Below are 22,900 nucleotides of genomic sequence, written 5' to 3'. Positions count from 1 at the left end.
ATTGTTATGACAAACATAGATATTAGATAATAATATATACATGAAAATTGAGTTTTGACCCAAAATAGTACATTGAATTTTTTTTTTCCATAAAATAAACTTGTTTCAAAATAATATTTAATCTAGTGCGTCTATACCACATAAGCTACCATGTCGTAAAACTGTAATTGGTGACTACGATTTTATTTTTTTAAAACGGTTAGAAATCGTAGTCAACAATCATAACTTTAACTTTAAGTTTAAAACTGTAGTTGGTGACCACGGTTTTGAATTTTTTTTAAAATGGTCAAAACCATAGCCACCAACTGCAATTTTAAACTTAAAGTTAAAGTTGTGGTTGGTGAGTACGGTTTCTAACCGTTTTAGAAAAGCAAAACCGTAGTCGCCAACTACGGTTTTATAACATGACAATTTATGTGGCACAGATGCACTAAATTGGGCATTATTTTGGAAATAAGTTTATTTTATGTAATTTTTTTTTCAATGTACTATTTTGGGTCAAAACTTCATGAAAATCTTTGATAAATTTTTTAAAGAAAATAATACAAAGCATTGTAGCATACGGTCAATCAAGTTACAATGATTCTTGTATAGATTGAAACGATCAAAACACATGTGATACAATTGTCTTAGCAAATATCCACTAAAAGAAGGATATGTGAATAATCTTATATGTCATGTGTTTTAATTAAGAAATTAGAAATTGGATTTCCAATTATTATAGTATATATTGATAACTTAAATCTTATTGAAGCTCCTAAAGAGCTCAAAAGAACTACAAATTATTTAAAAACAAAATTTGAGATGAAAATCTTGTGAAAATAAAATTTTGTCTTGACCTATAAATCAGTGTTTTAAAAATGAGACTGAATTGGGGGGTTCAATTGATCAGAATGTTGACTGGATTCTAATGTGGATTGGTTCACTTCAATGAATCGAAAATGCATTGAACAAGTATCGACCCAACATCGAACCGGTCCAACTAGCGATTTATATATTATAGAATAATAAATATCAAAATAATATAAATAAAATAACTAATAATTTTGAAAATAATAAAATATATAGATGTTGAATTTAAGAATTTTGATTATTTATATATTTTTAAATTTATTAAATTATTTTAATTTTAATAATATATAAATTATATATTTAAGATGTCATTTATTTGACCATGATTCAATTGCCAATTCGACCATCACTACAAGGAAAAAGATATATGGTGACATTTAAAATGAGTCATCCTAAACATAGGGTGTCGCTACAACATAGCGTTACCTTATCCATTGACACCATAGAGGGTATTAATTGGTGACATATTTGGAAGCAACACCAAAGCAGATAAATGATGACATATTCAGAAGCGACACCATATATTTTTAGTGATGCTTAATTTGATATAGAGTTGTGTGAGATATATAAGGTGTCATATCAAATGCATCATCTTTAAGTTATGATGTCACGTTAAATGCATCACCTTTGAGTTATGATGTCACATCATTGTAAATTATTATAGAAGATATGGTTGTTTTTTGTTAATTAGCCTATAGAATTTTGTAATGCTTATTAATAAATAAGATCAACTATGTAAATTTTGTCCATAAATATAATAATCATATTACATTTAGCTTATATTTTCATAATGCTTATGGATTAACTTGTAATACATTGCATCATCCACCAATATTTGTATATCAAATGTTCACAAAACAATAGTACATCAAACACATCAAACCCACCAAAACTAAAAAAGAAAAGTAAATCCACATTAAAACATGATTTAGAAATGTTAAGAATCCCAACATTCATGTATATCTGCATTTCATATGCATAAAAACGGATATCCATAAAATGACATGAGTTGCATCCAAAAACCCAAAATTCTCAATTCCAAATAAAGTAACATTTATGTCGTATAATGTATGACATAAGAGTCACATCTAAAAACCCAAATCTTGTTGTCTCTTTTTCCTTTCTTTTTATTCTTCATACTGTCCTCCTAAGAGTGTATACCTGCATTTTATAGTTTAATGAGTTTTAGAGTTCTTATTGAAAATAAAAATATGATGTTATAAAAAATAAACAAATCTAAGTACTAATGTTTTCTTTTTTCTTTTTCCTATTTTGATATAAAAATAGTTCGTAAATAATAAGTAATGTTATACAATACCAATGGAAAATTTATATAATAACTAAGAGACTCACCATGCATGATCACGATACATCAACATGATTTATGATTAGTTATAACACAAAAGTAATCCATTCTTCTCTAATTTTATCAAATTCTACTTGAGAATGTGTTTTTTTGTCATCAAACTGAAATCAAATAAGAATAACATTATGTTGACCCCTTTTGTGGGGGACCCGGGAGAGAGTATTTTTTTACTTATTTGCATTTCTTTTGGAAATAAGGAGAGGGACCCCTTTTTCTGCTGGAGGGAAGCCAGATTGGACGGGCAGCAAAAAAGCAGAGACGCCATGCTGTTGAGGAAAGACGCCATGCTGCTGATGAAGGAGGCCATCCTTGCTGACGAGAGGAGCAGTGGAGCTGGTGATGACTTGCTGAGGAAGACAAATACAGGAGAAGGAGATAAGGGTTTTTTGGGGTGAGATACAGAGAGGAGGATCTGGGGGGTGAGGTTGTTTTTGGGGAGAGAAAGCTTACCGGTAAAGAAGGAAGAGCAGAGGAGGTTGCGTTCCGAACTTTCAGGTAAGTTTATCTTGAACCTGGTATGTGTCCTTTTGTTAATGCCTTGCTTCATTTTCTATTGATCCATGGATACGGTTATTGCTTGTTGTGGACATTAAGGGCCATAGGTATGAGTTTTAATGGAACATGTTTTGTCATTCTTGAATACCCTGTTCTAGTTCCTTTTGATGCTCACATTCTCTTCTTCTGTAAATGACTGCATATTTCTTCTGGATTGGATGACTGAATAAATATTTTATGGTTTTTCCTTTTCCTCCCATCAGCTTGTCATCCGTCCATTCTTATGCAAACAAGGTCCCATGCATGACACCACACTCACCACACTCCATTTCTTTTTATCCTCATACCCATCACTTTCAACGTCATCCATGCTCACCATCTCCAGCTTGACCCATGAAACCATTTGCAAAACCCACCACCTATCATACCCATCACCATTCTCATCCATTTTATTCATACCCATTTTCCACACGTGCATGACTACCCAAGCCCCCTCCATAGCCATTACTAAAGTCTCAAAGTCCACCATTCCACGTGCATGGGACTGTACATGCATGTCGCCACCCGCCACTCCCTTCACATCTTTCTCCATCCTTCCCATTTCTCATTCACAAGCTTTCTCTCTCTACACCACATGCCATCTCCAATATGTTTTCTTCACTCACTAAACCCATAAGATCTCGCCACTCTTCATCTCTCATTCCATTTATGCCAATTTATGTTTTTCATTTCTTGATACCTATTCCACTAACCTCCCAACATCCATGCCATTCATGAATAACACCACCGAACCCATGTTTCTCTCACTAACCCGTTTGCCATATCCATTGACCCACCCATTTCATACCCTCTTACCTACACCGTTCTCATTTCCATTCCCTACTCATCTCAATACCCACCATTCCACCAATGGAAACTCCATGCGCATGGTACCACGTGAGAATGGTGGATAGGTAAGCAGGGTTCAAAATATCGGCCGAGTCCGGTACGACTCGGCCGAGTCATATCCGCCTCGACGCCGACCGTGACGAGTCCGATACCAGATACGACTCGGAAAAAAAAAATAAAAAATCAACAGATTTTGAAACCCATCACAACAAGAATCAACATTTTTTGAGAAATCAGGAGTGAAGATTTTTCATCTTTGGTGCGTTGCTGGTGCCGCAACGGTGACTGAACGCCGGCTAAACAACCCTCATTTCGAGTTTGGGAGCAGAGAAGAGCTTTGTGCAGTGAAGAAAATAGGATTTGACGGCACCACCGGCAGAACCAACGTCGTGAGCGTCCACGGTGGATGGCAAGATAGGAGAAGAGAGAAGTGGCCATGGCGGTTTCACTCTCTGCAGATCGCATTCTCTGCTTTCAGTGGAGAGAAGATAGGAGAAGATAGGTTTTTGATCCTATGTGGCTCAGCACCATGACATATTTTTACGGGTTCAGCCCACCAGATTAGGCCCAGCCCAAGTTCAATTCATAAAAGCATGTGGTCCATGTATTTCTGTATAAAAAATAAATAAATAAAAATTTGGTGTTTTAAGTTTATGGAAAAAAAATGATTTCTTCAAAAATATATTAAGAAAAATAAAATTTTCATGCATGATTTTTTATAAAAATATATATATATATATATAATCAAATATAATTAAAATTAATTATATATAAAAAAAAATTAAATTAAATTTTGTTTAAAGAATCATATAAGAATAATGTATTAATATTACCTCCGAAGGAGGTTAATAATTTAAGTAATTGCTTAAAATAATAATTATGTTGATGTATTAGTCTAAATTGATAAAAAAAATTTTATTTATGCACCCCCGTCTATAGATCTTACCTCTAAAGATCATATTGATTATAGATGACTTCAAGTTGATTTTGAGACCGATATATTTATTTTTATTATCATTATTATAAATAACTTTGAGCAAATACTTTTATAACTATTTAAATAATGTTAAATGTAATACAATTTTATTTTATTAATTTTTTGAGTTTATTTAATTGTATATATTTTTCTGATGATTAACATAATATTTTTATAATTTTTTGAATTTTTCTAATTAACTTATTTTACGTATCGTCCGATACCAAACCGATACACCGAGACCGATACGCCTCGGGACCCTCCGAGTCAATGATCGATACCACGACTTTGAACCATGTAGGTAAGATGGTGGCTGCGTTGTGGAGTGGAGTTTGTTTTTTTTTTTTTTTCATGAAGAAAAATAGCTTTGTGGTGCTCTCGGTGGCTTTGTTTGAGACTTGCATGAAAAGTGGGTTTTGGATGGCATTATTGTAATATGGGGATAGTCTAATGGCCTTCTTTAGTATATTGGCAGCATAGGGAATGGGTTGATTTCCACTTTGGGCACGTGGGGGAGTCTTGCAAATGAAGACCATCCCAAGCCTTTTCTTTCGCTATTTCTTTATATTTTAATATTAGGACAATTTTCTAACATTTCAATTTTTCAAAATTTCTTGGTTTTTTTTAATTAATTTAATTTTTCGAAATACCGTTTTCAAATAGTCTTTCAAAAATCCTACGTCCAAATTTAATTTTCAATCCCAAAATTTCCATTATTCAATTTCATTCATTTAAATATTATATTTGTTAATTATTAATATTATTTCGTATGTATTTATTTATCCTCTTTTAAAAATCTTATTCATTAAAGCCCAATTCTTCAAAAATTCTCATGTACTAATTTAATTTTTCAATCCTAGAAATTCCGTTATTTGTCTAAATTTTATTTTTATTAATTAGAATTCTTATTCCATATCTATTTATTTATATAAGGTCCAATTATCCGAAAATCCAATTTCTGAATTAAATTCTCAATCCCAAAAATTCAACTATTCATCTTTATTTGCCTAAATATTATTCTTATTCATTATTATTATAATCTCATACCTACCTATTTATTTAAAGTCATATCCTTTAAAAATCCAACGCCCTAATTCAAATTCTTAATTAGAAAAATTCCACTATTCTTTTTTTTTTTATTCGTTTAAACATTATTTTTGCTAATTAGTATCATTATTCCATACTTATTTACTTATTTATTTCAATCATTAAAATTCAATTCTTCAAAACCGGATTTCCAAATTTAACCTTGAGACTAAAAAATTCCACATTCACTTTTATTGATTCAAATATCATCTTTGTGATCATTGTTATAAATTCCACGTTTACTTATTTCTTTCTCTTAAAAATTCCAATAATTAGAGTCCAATTATTCAAAGATCCGACTTTCAAAATTAATTTTCAAAATCCCACTACTCACTTTCATCCGTTCAAATATCACTTTCGTCAAAATCTGATTTTCCAATTTAATTTTTAATCTCACAAACCCCACTATTCACTATTCATCCGTCCAAATATCGTTTTGATTAATTAATAACATTATTCCATATTTACCCATTTATTTCTCTTAAAAATCTCAATATTTAAAGTCTAATTCTTCAAAATTCCGATTTCTAAATTTAGCTATCTAAAATTCCAAGTGTCCTATCTCCGAACTTAATTTTCAGTTTCTAATGTTCCGATTACCGTATTTACCCAGTTACTCATTTGTTATCATCATTATTTTTATTACCATTTTATTTGTTCATTTCTAAAAAGTTCGCCTTCAAATGATCTTCGAGATTCCGATTTTTCAATTAAAATTTCAAATCTAATTTTCTCTCGAATAGTTTTAATTCCGCTTTGGCTTTCAAATAATCTTCTGCTCCTCTTGACTTTAATAAGCAAGAATGAATTTTCCGTAATTCCGAATAATGGAATTTATGGGATTAATTCATGCAATATAAATCGGGCTTTGGTGAGGGCCCGACATATGTGATTTCCTTATGATTGATTGATTGTTTGTTTGATTTAATTGTCATGCATGATTGATTTTATTCTGCTCTATGACATGCTCGAAATTATTCCTTAATTGTGCACTAACCTCACTTCTTGATAGCGCTTTATGGATCACTGCCCAGGTACGCATCCACATCTGCTCGGGTCATTTTCTATATGCATGTTTAGATCCTCACATGTGCATGATCACTCTGAGTATTCATTGATTCCCTCATCAATTACCATAATTGCTTCATTTTGTTAGTAGAGACCCGACTTTAGGGACTTAGAGGGGTGCTACGGTCTTTACCGTATCTTCCCGATAAGTAACCTGACCCCCGAACCCGATCCGGTTTTTCACAGGCCGCATTTTTCAAAATAAGGAGTCACACTTAGAGTTTTTCTTTCTTATTTTGTTTACCCTTTAAAAATAAAACAAAAATAAGTGGCAACTCCAAGTCATTTTTCTTAATCAATAAAGATCATTTTTCGAAATTAAAAATCAAACTCGTCATCGAGTAGGAGATGCATGAGCCGAAATGCGGGGTCCACACATTAATATCACAATAATTGGAAGTATGAAACTATGTACAATTCATTAAATGAGTAAAACCTTTAATGTAATAACTGTAGAATAAACAATTGTTTTTTTAATGAATCTCATAACAAAGTAGTTACATTTGAACTCAAATAAAAAGAATTCAATCCATATAAAATAAATCAAAACTACAAAATAAAAATATAAATCTAAAATTTTAGAAAATACTAGTCTTCCACTTAAAATCTACACTTTTCTAAATTTATTTTTTATAATTCATTATGCTTTTAAAAATAATTTTTAACATCTAATTAGTTTTATATTTTTTTATTTCTTGGAAGGATTTTCTTAATTTCAATATTTTTTTAATATTCATTTTGTGAAATAACAATGTCCATTAAATTTCATCTCAATTATATAAAATAAAATTTTAGTAACAAAATATAAAAATGTTTTCAACTATATGATGGGACATGATATTATAACAAGCATGAAAATTATGTATATAAGATAAAAAAAACCTAATTCATTATTAAGAAATGTTAAGAGAAAAATTAGTATGAGAAAGAATTAAAGAACCTTTCATAAAAATTATTGATTTTTCAATTATAACTCCAATTAATATTTTTTTTTCTAAGTAAAATAATTAATAAAAAATTTGGATAAGAAAAATATGTTCAAATAATAATAATAATAAAATAAAAACATCAAAGGAAAAAATATTTAGTATTTTAAATTTTTAAATTTTAATATTCTTTAGATCAATAAATTATCAAACATCTTTTTCTGAAAAAAGAAAAATGAGGAAAATGAAGAGTTTTATGGAAGGAATTGGAAATTTTTTTATAATAAAATGATTTTATAGAAATTTTCTAACTTTGAAAGGAAAATTTCATCATCAATCTCAAATTACTTCAAAGTTTGGTCAATGCATATAAAAACAATAAGAAAAAAAGGCAAAAATAAAACATATTTTTAGAATCCATTTGCAAAAATTTTCTAAATATCACCAACCAATGTCCTCATCACAACATACTATAATATTATTAGAAAATAAACAAACAATCCAATAAAAGGAAATTTTATAGAAAATCAAAAGAAAATTATCAAACATCTTCTTTAAAAAAAAAAAAAAAGGAAAAAAGAAGAGTTTTATGGAAGGAATTGAAAAAATTATGTAATAAAAGGATTTTATAGAAAATTTCTAACCTTGGTAGGAAAATTTCATCATCAATCTCAAATTACTCTAAATTTTGGTCAATGCATATAAAAACAATAAGAAAAGAAAGTAAAAACAAATAACAAAAAATATATTTTAAGAATATAAAAAATATGAATAGGACAAGATGAGATATTAACCATAATACCATGTAAAATAATAGAAAAAAAAAAGATTTGATCATTTTTATAATTATAAAAATTTTCATTCCTAATTAATTTTTTTTAAAATAAATTCATTTACATTAATAAGTAAAAAATAAAATTAATTTCTTATTGTTAATTCTAACATTCCAAATTGATTCCAATATGATATGGAAACTATTTCATTTTTTACTTTTGTGGGAGATGACAATATTGAGAATAAGTTTCTAAAAAATTATTTTTCAAATATCACCGATCAATATCCTTATTACAATATTCTATAATATTCCTTGAAAACAAATAGAAAGTCCAATCAAATGAAATTTTCTGCAAGATCAAAATCATTTTGAGGATGAAAGATATTAAAAAAAAATCATTTTTCTTATTTTCATTCATTTTGGGGTTTATGGGTTTAACAATGAAACGGAAGATATAGTGGAATGTTAAACCTAGTTTTTATTTTCCTACAACTTAATAAAAAAACACTATTTATACAATTCATATTACAGATAAATCAAATCAATGAATATAAATCAATTGTGCTAATAAAAATTTTGAAATTAATAAAAAAAAAAGAAAAGAAAATGATAGATCTAAGAGATTTTGAGTTACTTGAGAGTCCACGAAGTAGAGAAGAGCAGTTGTGTTTAAAAAAAGGTAGAATAAAATTTTGGTTAGAGTTATAGATGAGATTTTTTTGGATTATGGGTATGTGGAAACAATGATTTTTTTTTATATACTATCATTATTCTCAGAGTGAGCTCATTAAGTTATAATATTTAAAATATATATATATTTTATATGGTGTCACTTTTGGAATACTGACACTATAAACGTAAAATTAATATCATCAATCCTAATTGAAAAATTTTATATGATGTGTCACCTTTGTGAATTTTAAGCCATATGGTGTCATTATTTTAAAAGCGACACCATAAATTATTTTTGTAGTAGTGCATTGGACCGTGAACAAATAACTTTTCCAATTCAATGATCAATTTGACACTGAAAACATTGTTATAAATTGAATGTTATCCAAATAGAGTTTTAGTATATCAATCATCTTTCATCAAGAAAATATGAAACATTTTCATATGGATAAAACATGTCATTTAAACTCTTTAATGACAGTTTGATCACTTGAAACAAAAAAAGGACTTGTTTCTTCCTCACAAAGATGATGAAGACTTACTTGATCATGAAGTACCATGTCTTAGTCTTATTGGCGCATTTATGTATTTTGCCAATTTCATAAATAAATAAAACACGTATCATCAAAGTTTTTTTATGCAAAATAAATTTCAAAAGAGTGGTAAATACATTCAAGTGATAATATGATAGGTTTATTCACAAAATCATTGTCAACCTTAACATTTAAGGGATTAATATACATGACTAGAATATGACAACCCAAAGATCTCTCATGAAAAATTAGTTTGAGGATATCAACATGAGAGGGGAATGTTTATTAAGGATGTTAGTGTACTATCCTCTTTTCTTTCTTTAAGTTTTGTTCCATTGAGTTTTACTGGTACAATTTTTAACGAGACAATCTTAATTAATCAAGAACAACCTAAAGAATTACAAGAACATTGTACTATTTTTCTTTTGCTAGATTTTTCCCATAAAGTTTTTTATTAATAAAATTTTGATGAGACATTTATCTATACATAATGGACATGCAAGGAGAAGTGTTATAAATGTATTCAGTATTATAGTTGATGACTACCACTTTCTAAAATCACTGTCAAATAAAGTCTAAACAAATTCATCAATCATTTGAAATGAATTAACCTTTCTTTATTATTTTAGAGAAAAGTTTAGGAGGAAATCATACAATGAAATTATGCGCAATCTTAGTCAAAGTGACCCCTTAACACTTTTTGATTGATTCAAAGTCACCTTACTCCTTGAAGGAATCTCTTGGATACTACTACCCTTTTGATTTTCTAAGAGGTTTGGTGATAAGAATATGTTAACGTAAAAAACCTATGGAAATAGAAAGAGTTTGGTGGGCAGAAATCAGGGAACAACTGGGCCAAGTCCAGCCCACGGGCTTTAAATTGTACACGGATGTCCAGAACAAGTATTGGGCTGGCTTGTTTCAATGGTCGGTGAGTATCTCAAATAAATAGCACATTTTCAGTTTGAAGATTTGAGCCGGGGGCTCATCACAGAAATCATGGGCACAGCCCAAGTCCCTTGTGCATTTGCTAATCGCTTTCAACTCTACACTTCGGTTTCTTCACGGGCTTTAAATTGTACACATATGTCCCTTCAGAATTTGCCTATCTAACATTCTCAACGAGATGTGATATATCTTATGTAAAATTTTGAGTACACACTGATGGAAAAGATCGTTGGGAACGAAGAGTTTCATGGGAGGACCAAAAGGGCATGAAGAAGAATCCTGAATTGGAATATAGTTGGTAAAGGAAGGTGATAAGCTTCTGATTTTACTTGATTTACAAATAGGCAAATGAAATCAAAAGGGTGTAAATGGAACGGTCCCATCATAATGATTGTCCTCCTCATACCTAATCCCCTCGTGTGGAGGCACTTTTAATGAAAAAAGGAGATGAAGATGCACCATTCCGCACACGCCACCTATCCACTCACAGTCACACTGCTCCATCAACCATCAAACCATGTATATTCCAATCTGAAACCCTCTGGTTCATATGGGATACACACAAAAAGCACTCGGGCTTTAATTTCTCCTCCACCCACTTTGGAAAACCAGACACTTGGATCACTCCAATTCCAATACTGATCCATGAAAGAGAGGATGGAGTGCAGAGAGAGATGGTCCATGGAGGTGATGATTCATGATCATTATCATACGTGAGGGTTCATGCAAAACAGTGTGTGACGTAGAGTGGGGAATTTTGCAGTTTGATACATCCATATCACTCAATCAATTCAAGCGGAGAGTGCAACACTGTTGAAGCCAGTGCGCACGTAAATAAACTGCATCACTCAACCCCAGTTGACCCATTCAACAACTCCTCAGCAACTGCTCCTCTCTCTTTCTCTCATTGGTTCATCGCCTCATCCCCCACAAAGCAACAGTGTGTCGTGTCTCTCCATCTGCCTTTAATTTTCTTTTCTTCCCGTGCTGGTCAGGGTTTGAAAGCAACAGCTGCTGATATTCGTGAAACATTAACTCCTTTCCGTTTCTAGTCAGACCTCCTGATTCGTGCAAGCGAGATGCGGTTTCAATATGGCATAATCATGCTACCACCGCTTCCTCTTCTTAGTTTGTGTGTATGTAAATGGTTTCTGTCCATGTTTACATATTTGGACACAGCCCTAACCAATCTCATTGGCCAGATTGCCATCCAGATTGCCATCAATGTTTTTGAGTATTTATCGTTTTTTTGTATATGAATAAGGCTCATTCATCTTCAAGGGGCATACACTAAAGCCCATTGATCAAAATTGCCTTCAAGATGGCGTTTATCTCTATCAGGGAAGCCAGATGTCAGATAATCATTTGTATGCCATACATATGGGTGAGTATTTCGTTAGTACTGGAAGTTGTATAATACCCAATACTCTACTGTTTAGGAATCTCATTCCACCTACTACCCGGAGAGTATATATAAGAGTATCTCGTCATGGAAATGAAGATATGGCCTGGATTTATTGTGCCCATGCAGGAAATTTTTTAAATATTTGTATGAAACGTAACCCAAATATGAGAGCAACACATGTAGATATTCCCTGAATAAATCGTGATCTCAGAACAAGCGCAATTAACTACAGGAACTCATGATTGCCTTAACACATTATAGAACCAGGAACAAGTAATTAATTCAAGTCTTGTTCAGTGGACTACTGCTACTACGCCCAGAAAGGTTTTGTGCTTTCAGTCACATAGCCATGGTTAAAAAAGTTGGGAGTATTTTCACTGCTTGGACAAAAGGCCCAGCCACAAAAGGTTGCAACAACTTGGGTTCCTTGAAGAATAAGCAAGTGCAACACCCAAAAGCTGCAGGAATTATGATGATGATCTCACAACTTTTTCTTTTCTTTTTTTAAGATGTAAGAAAGTAAAGTTGGCATGAGAATCCGCTATTATCCATTCGTTTATGCTTCACTCCATTAATAGGATAAAAAGAGAAAAACCCAGGTGACATATAATCTTCTCTTTGGAGAGAAACACATTAATTACCAAAGCTATAATGGAGGACCCACTAAAACAGCCACATAATAACCTAAGATAGAAGAAGAAAAAGATAGAAACAGAAAAGGCCAAGATCGCCAAAGCTTGCCCATCTCTTCAGCTTCCACGCTTCCTCTATATCTGCACTCCACCGAACAGACAAATATATAAACTACTAGTAAATAAACTCTAGACATTGCATGGTTCTGGAATGTGGGCCACGCTCTCTCTCACTTATCAACCCTTGAAACAACTTCCATTTCTTACAAATCAAAGATGGTGATATCTCCTAATATGGTAGACTCATCTACTACCAAATCAGCTCTGTACTCTCATGCTTTTCACAGAATGATGGGCTTAAGGTGCGCACCAGGTAGTAAAATGCGCCGTGCTGTAGTGACTGGAGGGTGGCACCCCACTCATTGGTGAGCACAGGGTGGCCGTAGGAGTTGATCAAAACGGCGTCGTCCCCGAAAGCCTCACGCACGTTGAAGGGGCCCACTGCCACCTCGAAAGCCACGTCGTTAATGAAGACCGTTGATTTCGCCGCAGAGGTAGGGCCCAGTGCACCCGATTCTCCAACACCTGCAAACACACAAACAACTTCTCTAATGGACATACAACCAACGCAGTAGTCAACAACACCACCCCATGCACACGTCCGCCTTCACACGGATCACAAATGGATAGCCAAAAGACAAATGTATCCCCATTCCCCTCCCTATATGACATATTTGTCCTTTAATAAATCAATCACGTCCATGGATCTTAGCTAAACCTACTCTGATATGTTGGTAGTTTTCGAATACATAAGTACACATAAACAATTCCACGGTATCTGAAATGCACTTGAAAGCGCGTGCACACGCGACCCAAACTAACTGATGGACAGTGTCACAGCCTGCCCTCAGAGTTTTGAGCGTGTGTACCACGCGCTCAGTGTTATGGATGAGAGGCGGGAGGGATTGAGTACGGTGGTGGTCTGGGTGTTGGCATGGAAATCAATAGAATTGAAGTACCTTGAATTTGGTTGATGGTGGAAGGAAGAGTTAGCGTAGTGGGAGGCGGAACGCTGGTGGTGGGTGGAAGAGTGGCTACGGTGTAACTCAGTTGTTGTTGCAACTTCATCTTCTCTTCTTCATCGTATTTCTTAGAAACTCCCTGATTCATCAATTCAGTGAGTAGAAGGCCCGAGTAAGCTCCCACCGTCTGATCAGGAATTTGGACAACATTGGATAGTTCAGAGAAGCAGAGTCCATGGGAGAACACGGTGCTCCCTGCGGTCTGTGGCACCGGGAAGAACAAAGGTTCCTGCAGAAACTCGCCTGAGTTCTGAAAGTAGGTCTGGTTCAGGGGGGCGGTAGGAGAATTCGAAACATCGATGAAGCCTGCAGAACCCAATGGCAAGCTTTTGTTTGACTCTTTTGGGGATGATTTTTCAGAGGATGATGACGAAGATGATGGAGTTATAGAGGCAATGGAAGTGATTGGAGGGGTTTGTTGTGGCTGTTGTTTTGAGGTTTGGAGGTGGCGCTGTTTGTGTTTGCTTCTTGATTTTCTGTTCTGAAACCAGTAAAAGACGTTGGCGTCGCCGACTTGGCCGAACTCCTGTAATTGAGCTCTGATCTTCCTTATCTCATCCCTCGGAGGATTCACCATGCCCGAGTTGAAGATAGCTTCAAGTATGCGTATTTGCTCCGGTTTTGGATTCCATCTCGGCTTTGGCTCCGGACTCCGCTCTTCACATCCAGGCACTGTTAAAAGCAAAAACATCGACATAGCTTTAGATACGTTGACTCTTCGGGGTGAAGAAAACCCATGGAACCCCCCTCCCTCTTTATTGTAGACAATTCTCAATTGAGAACAACAGTTTGAAATACCAGCAAATTAAGAGAAGCCATGATCAATACATGATTGGTGGGTTAGAAATCTTAGCCGTTTTTTTCCGAAGTTAGGGGAAGAGTTGGGTAGCAAGAAGGAGAAACATAAATGATGATTGGAAGTGTGGGGAGGGTGGAATTGAGTGATATTACCTGATGTGTAAGGGGGTCTGTGGCATCCACTTGAAATGAGAGATGGGTTGATGTCATGCTGCCATTGGTGATGAGTGTTGCAGGGCTTGGACTTAAACATACTGGGCCAGTGTCTATTAGATGAAGCCATGATGATGATGATGGGAGGGCAGACCAGCAGCTATGTAGATATGAAATATCTAAAGTAGCCAACCAGAAGAGAAACAACAACAACGAAGCAAAGCCCTTTTGTTGCTCTTGTTTTTGGTACTGAAAGCCTCTAGCCAAACATCACATCTCTTCTTATAGCCTCCTCACCTACCCCTGTGTTCAGTTTATTTCAATTAATAAACAGTCTTTCCCATCTCCCAAAGAATAAAAATAAAAATAATAATACTAATAATAAAACCCATCATAAAAAATTTGACAAAATCCACAACAGGAATCGCCTGTGAGATGATAAACAAGAAAGGAAATGAAAGTAAATATAAAGGTAAGAAGGAGAGTACACTCCCATCCCCTCCTTACAGTTTAGCATTAAAACTGAAATGCTTGTGGACTACTCAAAGTACAAGCCAATTCCCCCGGACGAGAAGCAAAGGGAACATGGAAAGCAATATATGCTGGGGCTAGATTAGAATCTTGATCAGAGGAGACAGAGAAGGGGTCTTAATGCAAAAGGGGGTGGTGCGGAGTGGAGTGGGTTTTATAGCTTTAGAGAGGTGGGCTGCTCTGATGAGTTTGTCTCCTATTCATTGTTTTCCATGGGGAGGATTCCCTTGCTCATGACTTTGGTTTGCTTGCAGTGGTATTAATGGGAGGGTGAAGGGGTAGATATAAGTCTGGGATTATTCTAATGGAAGAGGTTGTTGCAGGAATAAATGGGGGTGGGGGTGGGGGTGTTTGAAAGTCAAGGAGCCTTGTAGGGTTTTGATTGGAAAGAGGTGGTGGGTCAGTAATTGCGAGTTTGGTTTATTTTGGGCAAAGGTGGGCTTTGGATTGACTCGAGGGCCTCTTCTTCTTCCTCTTCTTTTATTTTCTTTCCTTAAACACAAAAAAAAAAAAAAAAAAATCAAAATCAAAATTAATTAAATCCCAATTAAATGAGAAAAATGTCACTCCCCTTTTCTCAATTTGTTCTACTAGCCTTATTGTAAATGTTGCGACAAGAAATAGCAATTTTTTTTATCAAATGGTACTACCAATAAAACAGTGGGATATTAACCCTATCAAACGAATATTGGTGAAGGACTTATCAAACGAGTAGGATTAATGAAGTACTATATATTAAAATTCAGCAATGTTGTTATATTTGAATATTTTTTCAATCAATTAATTGTTGGATTGACTCTTATTAGCTGGTCTTTCAGTCGTCTCCTAATCAGGAAAAATCATTAAGACCTCTTCCTCGTTTTCAAAGTTTTCACATCGAGATGAGTCTGAACCCACAAATTTAAACATTTTGTGAGGAGAAAATTTTGGTAAAGCAGATGATTACAAGTCAATGGGACACTCAAAATGCCGCTAGAGATAGAGATGGAGCTGATGATGGTGATGGCACAATTGTGGTTATGGGCAACGACATCAATTTGATGGCGGTGGAGGCCAATTTTTTCAATCATTTAAAAATTTCAAACTAAGCTACATTAATATTGCAGATGAACGAGTATAGTAGTGAATGTTATAAAAGTGACATAGGTATGCAGAGGCAAATATTGGTGTGGCGTGAAATTTCAGGTAGGGTGTGGACATGGTACTGGTACCATGTAGGCTGATCACATTTTTTGTGAGAACAAATGTTAATCATTTATGTGAAAGACTAAAAATTCAACCTTTAAGAAAAAGTTGATGTTATAGTCAATGGAATTGTTGGTGGTGGTGGTGGCCGAGCATGTTGCCTCTTGCTACGTGCCTGTTATTTGTGTTGCATGTAGCGGGGGAGAAGGCTTTTTTTAACTAGTTGTGCACTTTCTAGTTCTTTAGTTCAAGCCATTATGAAATTAATCCCTTCTTGATTTGTAGCATAATGGAATTAGATCATGGACGTATGTCGGCGACATAGCAATAAGGAATTAACCGGTGAAATGTGACATATATCGAGTGAATAAAGAAGAGAAAAAAGAAAAGGGGGGAGTGCATGTGAAGATGGAGGCAATAAAGTCAGAGAGAAAGGTGGAAGAGTATGAAGTTTGCAGTTTGGCAGAGATGGGGTTCAGGGTTCCCTCGGGCTTCAGTGGGGTATGGGGGGCCTAGATGACCAAAGCAACACAGGGTTCATCTCTCACTCGCTCTCTTTAATTTGTGCTACAACGTGTGTGAGTTCAACTCCCCGTGTAAATGCGAAGGAGTAATGGGGTTGGTCTACGTGGTGTCGGTGCGATTCCGACATGCAAACCTCATACCCAACTCTGCTGCGTGCCATCTCATCCATCTCTCCATTATTCTAATCCCCTTTGTCCTCCTCTCTCCCTGCAATCCCCCATCCTCTAGTGCCCCTATCTCTCTCTCAACACTTAATTTATTTTTGTTAAAGAGCATCATCATATAGATCATCATCATATGGATTGTGCATTCAAGTCCTCGGATTTTAAATTTAAAAAAAAATTGCTAACTTAACATGTTATTAGAGCTTCTTGTTTTGATGTAATTTCAAATTCTCTAAATTTAAACCAGTACTTATCAATTTTTTGATTAAGAACACCCAAAAAACCCTTGTTAAATTTCTAGTGTTGACTAGTGTGTTGACAACTTGACATCATATGCCTGCTTGATGTAAACGGCCAGGATTCGCCTGTCATTTATTAGAGTGACAACTCCCTGTAGTGGAAGAGGCGGATTGGATGTCCACCGCGGTGACAGCAGCTCCGGAGTTTCACTTCAACAAACCCAGTGACGCATGTACAGGAATAAAGTATGAAACTTAAATTTCGGTCTGAAGGGGGAGATAGGGATGAAATGAATGGACGGGACATGAACTCCAACTATATATCAAGATGTTGAAAGAGTTCCATGGTGGTACGTTGAATAGTAGCAGCTGTCAACTGCAACATGTTCCCATGTGAATTGCAAGTGGTAATGAAATTTAAAATAATGCTTCCAACTTTTCGAAAAGATTCTAGAGAGCAAGGAAAGGCGGGTGGGGTGCCAACGCGTGGAACATATATAAAAATGATTTGAGCATAACGCCTGCATAGTGTATATGGTGTATGCATGCATCATCCTTCTTCGGTCTCCAAACTCCATCATTATTTAATTTCAACACCTTGTCCCATCTCGAATTCGCAAGGCTTATTATACTAAGGGCGGAATTCTAAAAACCATGGGTGCTTCACTTTCATACATATTCTTTAATCATGGCTTGGAGTAGTGGAAGAATCCAACATGGATTTGAAAGCTTTTCAAATTATTGAAGACACGATTCTCTCCCCTTTTCTCAACCATCAAGCTTCCACCGATTTTCCAAATTTGAAGTGTTAATTATTTAGGTTTTTCTATGATATCTTAGCATATTAGTATAGTTAGGTATGGTTAGTTTATTATAAAGTTTTATATCATATATATTTGTTAAGGAAATGGAATAAAGTATTCTTTTGATAAAAATAATTTTCAATAGGTTGGATGGGTTCCATCACAATTTATTGTAGATTGTGCCAAACAAATGGACAATAATTTTGGTAGGCAATGGGGCACGGACAAGTAAACCTTTGACACATGTCCAATAAGAGATGCGGCTTCTCCAAGGATACATTAGACCTATTAATTTATGTGCATAGGAGTGTATGTTTGTGTTTGGGAGTGCAGTGCTTGGGCAGAGAGTGACAGAAAGAGAGAGACGGATGGGGTTGGCATGTCCTCCTCATTACTGAGGTGTCTTTGTGGGCAGAGACAGACAGGAAAGGGGGCAGACAGTTCGCCAAACGATCTCCATCAAAACTCTCAGAACTGAAGTCCACTGCTGTGAGGAGACTTGGGTAGATTTCCTTTGGCTTTTAATTCACTTACTCACTCACTCATCCGAGCTTTTCAAACGTGTGCAACCCTTGTTAATTATAGTGAATCTAGTTCCAGTGTACCCGCTTTTACTTTCACTTGCCTTTAAAACCCCTTTTTGCAGTACGTACTCCGCTGGGAATGGGATGTTCTGCTCCTCTGTAGTCTCTACTCTCTACTCTCTACTCTCTACTCTCTACTCTGTACGTTTTACATTTATTGATTTTCTTCCTCTTTCTCTCTCTTTTTCCCTTTCTCACTGTGTTTTCCTTTCTGTTTCCACCCCTTCTCCCCTCTTCAAAATGCCAAATTGTAGGCAACCCACTTAAATGCTGCATAAATTATCTGTTCATTATTGAGAGACCCAAGGACAAACATATCCTAAAACATCATTATCCATGTCCTAAATATAAATCTTCACTAGATTAGGCGGAGCAGCAGTCAAGATCTGGGACCTTGATCCATCGCCAAGAGTGCTGCAACTCTGCGCAGGTCATTTGAACTTCACATGATTACAATAAATGTCCCAATTTATCTAATGGGGTTCATGAAAATGGGTATGTGTGTCTAGCCACAAATGCGCTAACAGCCTTCACTAAATGCCAACGTGCATGTAGTAAATACACAACATGCGTGATTAAATGCCTAAATTTGCTGCACATGCACCCCATATATTTTATTGGGAATTTGTTTTAAATTTTCCATGATACTTTACTAAATGCCTAAAATTTTGAAGACCCACATCATACTTCAAAAAAAAATTGCCACTGGCACGGAAAATTTTGAAAGAGGGCTGCTTTTGAATCTGATTTTGCTTTCCAAACCTATCAATAGATTTTGTTGTTCTCCGTTTAATTGTATCTTGAAGGGCTCTCTCTCTCTCTCTCTCATAAGTCCATGTTGTTGTAAAAAAATGAATGATATAAGTTCAATATCTAAGTAGATACTGGATAATTTTAATATAGTCCGCGAATCATGGGTACATCCTCCTAGGAAATGAGTTCCTAACTTTCTTCAAATGGGATGGTTAGTTTTGAATCGACCCATTTCTTATTAACTATATGTTTATAATATTTAGAAAAGGAAACCCAAATCTAAGCCCCCACATATTCATTGTATTGGGAGGCTAAATCAGATGGAACCAATGGCTGAATGGTGAGAATGTCAATGGCTCATAGCTGTCCGGGGTGGATTAGGATCTATAGATTGGGAATATAAAAGCCTATATCAATATTAGTAGTCAACATATATTCCAAGTAGATGCAAAATCTTTACCCTTGTCCCAGGCAGGGAAACAAAGAGAGGTTTAAGAAATGACTAATGTTTGGAGTTTGTTCTAACGAGGCCATCAAATATTGTGCAGGATGGATTTACTTAGACTTAAACAATGCCATTTAGTCTACCCAATAAGATATAGACGTACTAACAAAACACTTTTCTATGAAATCACCAAAACTATAACTTGAATTAGTTGTAAATTTGGAGAAGGGAAGGATCATATTGCAAATGTTTCGGGGGGATATCATAAATTTTTTAAGCTTGCTGGTGTAATAGACCAAATTTTGGATAACATGGAGAGCCATGGATTCTCTGAGTGCCTTCTACTCATTAATCAAGTGAAAAGGGTACTAAGTCCTATACTCATAATCCAAGCAATCGGTTGAATCGGCACGTGCTACTGATCAATCGTTTTCAATGCGTTTATACTCAAACATGATTAACCCATGAAACTTAAGCAAGCAAAACACTGTGAAAGGAAAGCCCACAAACATAAAGTCACAACTAGCTGATGAAAAAAAATGGGTGTTTGGAAATATGTTAATTAGGGTTGTAATTTGGGCAAATTGGATTGGTCCAACCCGATCCTACCTTATATCTAACCCAAAATGTTTGACTCAAGTTCAACTCATTCTTAATGTTTCAAACTAAGGTTAAGTATCCATTATTCAAGTTAATTAGATTCAGGTTGAATGAGTTAAATTAGTTTTATTAGATTGAATCCTACATATTAATTTTCTAAACTTTAATTTTTATACATTTATGTAATATTTAATAATATAAATTATAAATATTATAACATGTTAAATCATGTTTGAGTTATGCTTAAGTTATCCATATTTTTAGCCTACGTCCAACTCAAATTGAGTTTGAGTTGAGAAAACCCGAACTAAGCCTAATCCAAGTGTTAAAAACATTTGTCCAAAACCCTTTCAAATATCATATTGGATTATTGGATTAGATTGGATTGGGCTAAATCTTTGCCAAAAGATTTAAGTGTTTCATGACATTATTTTTGTGAGCAGGAATATAGAAAATGGATCACTTCCTCTAGTCTAGATATGGCTACAAGAAGGAGAATCAAGTTGATATATACTGCAAAGGCTAAAATTCAATAAGCAGCATAACATCTCAAGATACATCTTATTTCCTCCCTAGAGATCTTTTATAGCTCTGGAGGCAGTTTATAACAAAAGTATCATTTAGAAGAAGATTATGATTTTATGAATATTACAAGGGAGAAAATTTAACACTAAAATTGATTCAGAGAAATGCGCATGTTGGCCTTGGCTTGTTTGGCTTTTTCTTCAGTTTAGGTGGCCTCAAAGCTACTTTTATGGCAATATCAAACACAGCCTTCACATTCTGAAAAACCACAATCAAGAACTAGAATCAGGCAAAAAAAAAAAAAAAAAAGAACTATGCAAGTAGTAGCACATATTAAAGCTAATTCCCATCTTAGGGTAAAGGGCAAACTAACACAACATGAGACATTAAACTTTGTTTTTCTTAATAGTTTGGGATAAAAGCTGGCTGTCTTTCTTCCCAACTACACTGTTCTATTGTCTTACTTCCAAGCTAACAACTGTTCATATTATGATGCTTTCTTAGAATGGGCAGCAAAAATAACTACAAATATGGTATTGTCTTTACTTAAAACCTTTCTCTACTCCAACATGGTAAGGGACAAGGCATATCACTCTTAAGAATTTGAATCATAATTCAAAGAGAATTTGGTGAAATTTCGGGTGTGTTAAATATTAACTGTGAAGAGGGAGTACCAAACCTGTTGAGTTTTGGAGCTGCATTCGATGTAAGTGACTGCCCCAATCATCTTCTTCAGTTCCTCGCCCTGCCCATCAATACTGGCGTTAGAAAAATGATATATGATCGAAAACGAAGTTTAACCATGTACACAAATTGATAATTTGACTATTGTTTTCCCAGCTGATCGATGACTTGCCTGAGCAGATGATATTGGTGTTGCTCCAGGATGATTAATCAAGTATTGCTTGTCGTCTCGTAAATCTGCACTTGGGCCATGGTCAGATTTATTGTCAATATCAATCAAGTATTGAAATTTGAAGAAAAAGTTTTGTTCAATTGTCAAGTGGCCTAAAAATAATGTTGCCACAGTGGCCATCAGTTTCTATGACTGTAATTCTTGTTGAAAAGATTCATCTTACCAAGTTTGGTTCCCACCAGCACAATTGGCACAGTTGGTGCATAATGTCTCAGTTCAGGAATCCACTGGCAGCCAAGAAACCAGCAGTTTATCAGATTCAAGCTGGTCAAAAGTGATCATTTGGTGAAGAAATGAACGGTACCAGAGATAGAGAAATGCGGGAAGAAAGAAAACAAAACCTTTTTGGAGATGTTCTCATAACTGGCCTTGCTGATGAGGGAAAAGGCCAACAAAAACACATCTGCTCCTCTATAGCTCAGGGGCCTTAGCCTGTTGTAATCTTCCTGTCCTGTAATGCCCAAAAATATTCTAAGTACGTACCCCAGAGCTCATTTCATGGCCACTGCAAGAAGGAACTTGCAGAAGTCCAAATTATGCAGCTGTATTGGACTCACCTGCAGTGTCCCATAGGCCAAGGTTGACTGTGCTACCATCCACAACCACGTTAGCACTGAAGTTGTCGAAAACTGTGGGAACATAATCCTATCAAAAGGGAAGATAAGAAAAAGAACCCCATTATCCCTCCGCTCACTGCCATAAGAATTATCTTGAATATGACTTGATATACATGAAATCGTACCGTTGGAAATGTGTTGCTAGTATAGGATATGAGCATGCAGGTCTTCCCCACTGCTCCATCCCCCACGGTCACACACTTGATAAACCTTGCTGTACTCATTTTACCAAGACCTTATTCTTCCTTATCCTTTTTGCTTTACTCCCTTAACACTGCTCTACTCATAAACGAGAAGGGGAAAAAGAAGGAAGTTTGAATTATGATGAGGGATGAGGAATGGGGAGGACTTTGGAGGG

The 22,900-nt window shown here is 34.9% G+C and overlaps 2 protein-coding genes across 3 annotated transcripts; both read right to left on the bottom strand.

Annotated features, from left to right (window-relative positions):
• Nucleotides 1-12,518: 12,518 nt before the first annotated feature.
• LOC117904364 (WUSCHEL-related homeobox 9-like) lies at nucleotides 12,519-15,419 on the bottom strand. 2 transcript variants are annotated; one of them, XM_034816943.1, is made up of 5 exons: nucleotides 15,163-15,419; nucleotides 14,656-14,958; nucleotides 13,642-14,376; nucleotides 12,993-13,207; nucleotides 12,519-12,763 (listed from the first exon to the last, which is right to left on the bottom strand). In XM_034816943.1, the coding sequence occupies exons 2-5, from the start codon at nucleotides 14,783-14,785 to the stop codon at nucleotides 12,758-12,760; spliced, it is 1,086 nt and encodes a 361-aa protein (XP_034672834.1). In that variant the 5' UTR covers nucleotides 14,786-14,958; nucleotides 15,163-15,419; the 3' UTR covers nucleotides 12,519-12,757. The 2 variants fall into 2 exon arrangements, with proteins under 2 accessions (XP_034672834.1, XP_034672833.1); XM_034816942.1 differs by having other exon boundaries at nucleotides 12,519-13,207; nucleotides 15,163-15,418.
• Nucleotides 15,420-20,977: 5,558 nt separating this feature from the next.
• On the bottom strand, nucleotides 20,978-22,869 carry LOC117904918 (rac-like GTP-binding protein RAC13). The gene is made up of 7 exons (XM_034817739.1): nucleotides 22,668-22,869; nucleotides 22,483-22,570; nucleotides 22,267-22,376; nucleotides 22,089-22,152; nucleotides 21,866-21,930; nucleotides 21,689-21,754; nucleotides 20,978-21,267 (listed from the first exon to the last, which is right to left on the bottom strand). The coding sequence occupies exons 1-7, from the start codon at nucleotides 22,764-22,766 to the stop codon at nucleotides 21,166-21,168; spliced, it is 594 nt and encodes a 197-aa protein (XP_034673630.1). The 5' UTR covers nucleotides 22,767-22,869; the 3' UTR covers nucleotides 20,978-21,165.
• Between the last annotated feature and the right edge of the window lie 31 nt (nucleotides 22,870-22,900).

The sequence above is a fragment of the Vitis riparia genome, chromosome 17 (genome assembly GCF_004353265.1).
Source record: "Vitis riparia cultivar Riparia Gloire de Montpellier isolate 1030 chromosome 17, EGFV_Vit.rip_1.0, whole genome shotgun sequence".
Taxonomy (NCBI): domain Eukaryota; kingdom Viridiplantae; phylum Streptophyta; class Magnoliopsida; order Vitales; family Vitaceae; genus Vitis; species Vitis riparia.
This window is presented reverse-complemented; position numbering and strand designations above follow the sequence as displayed.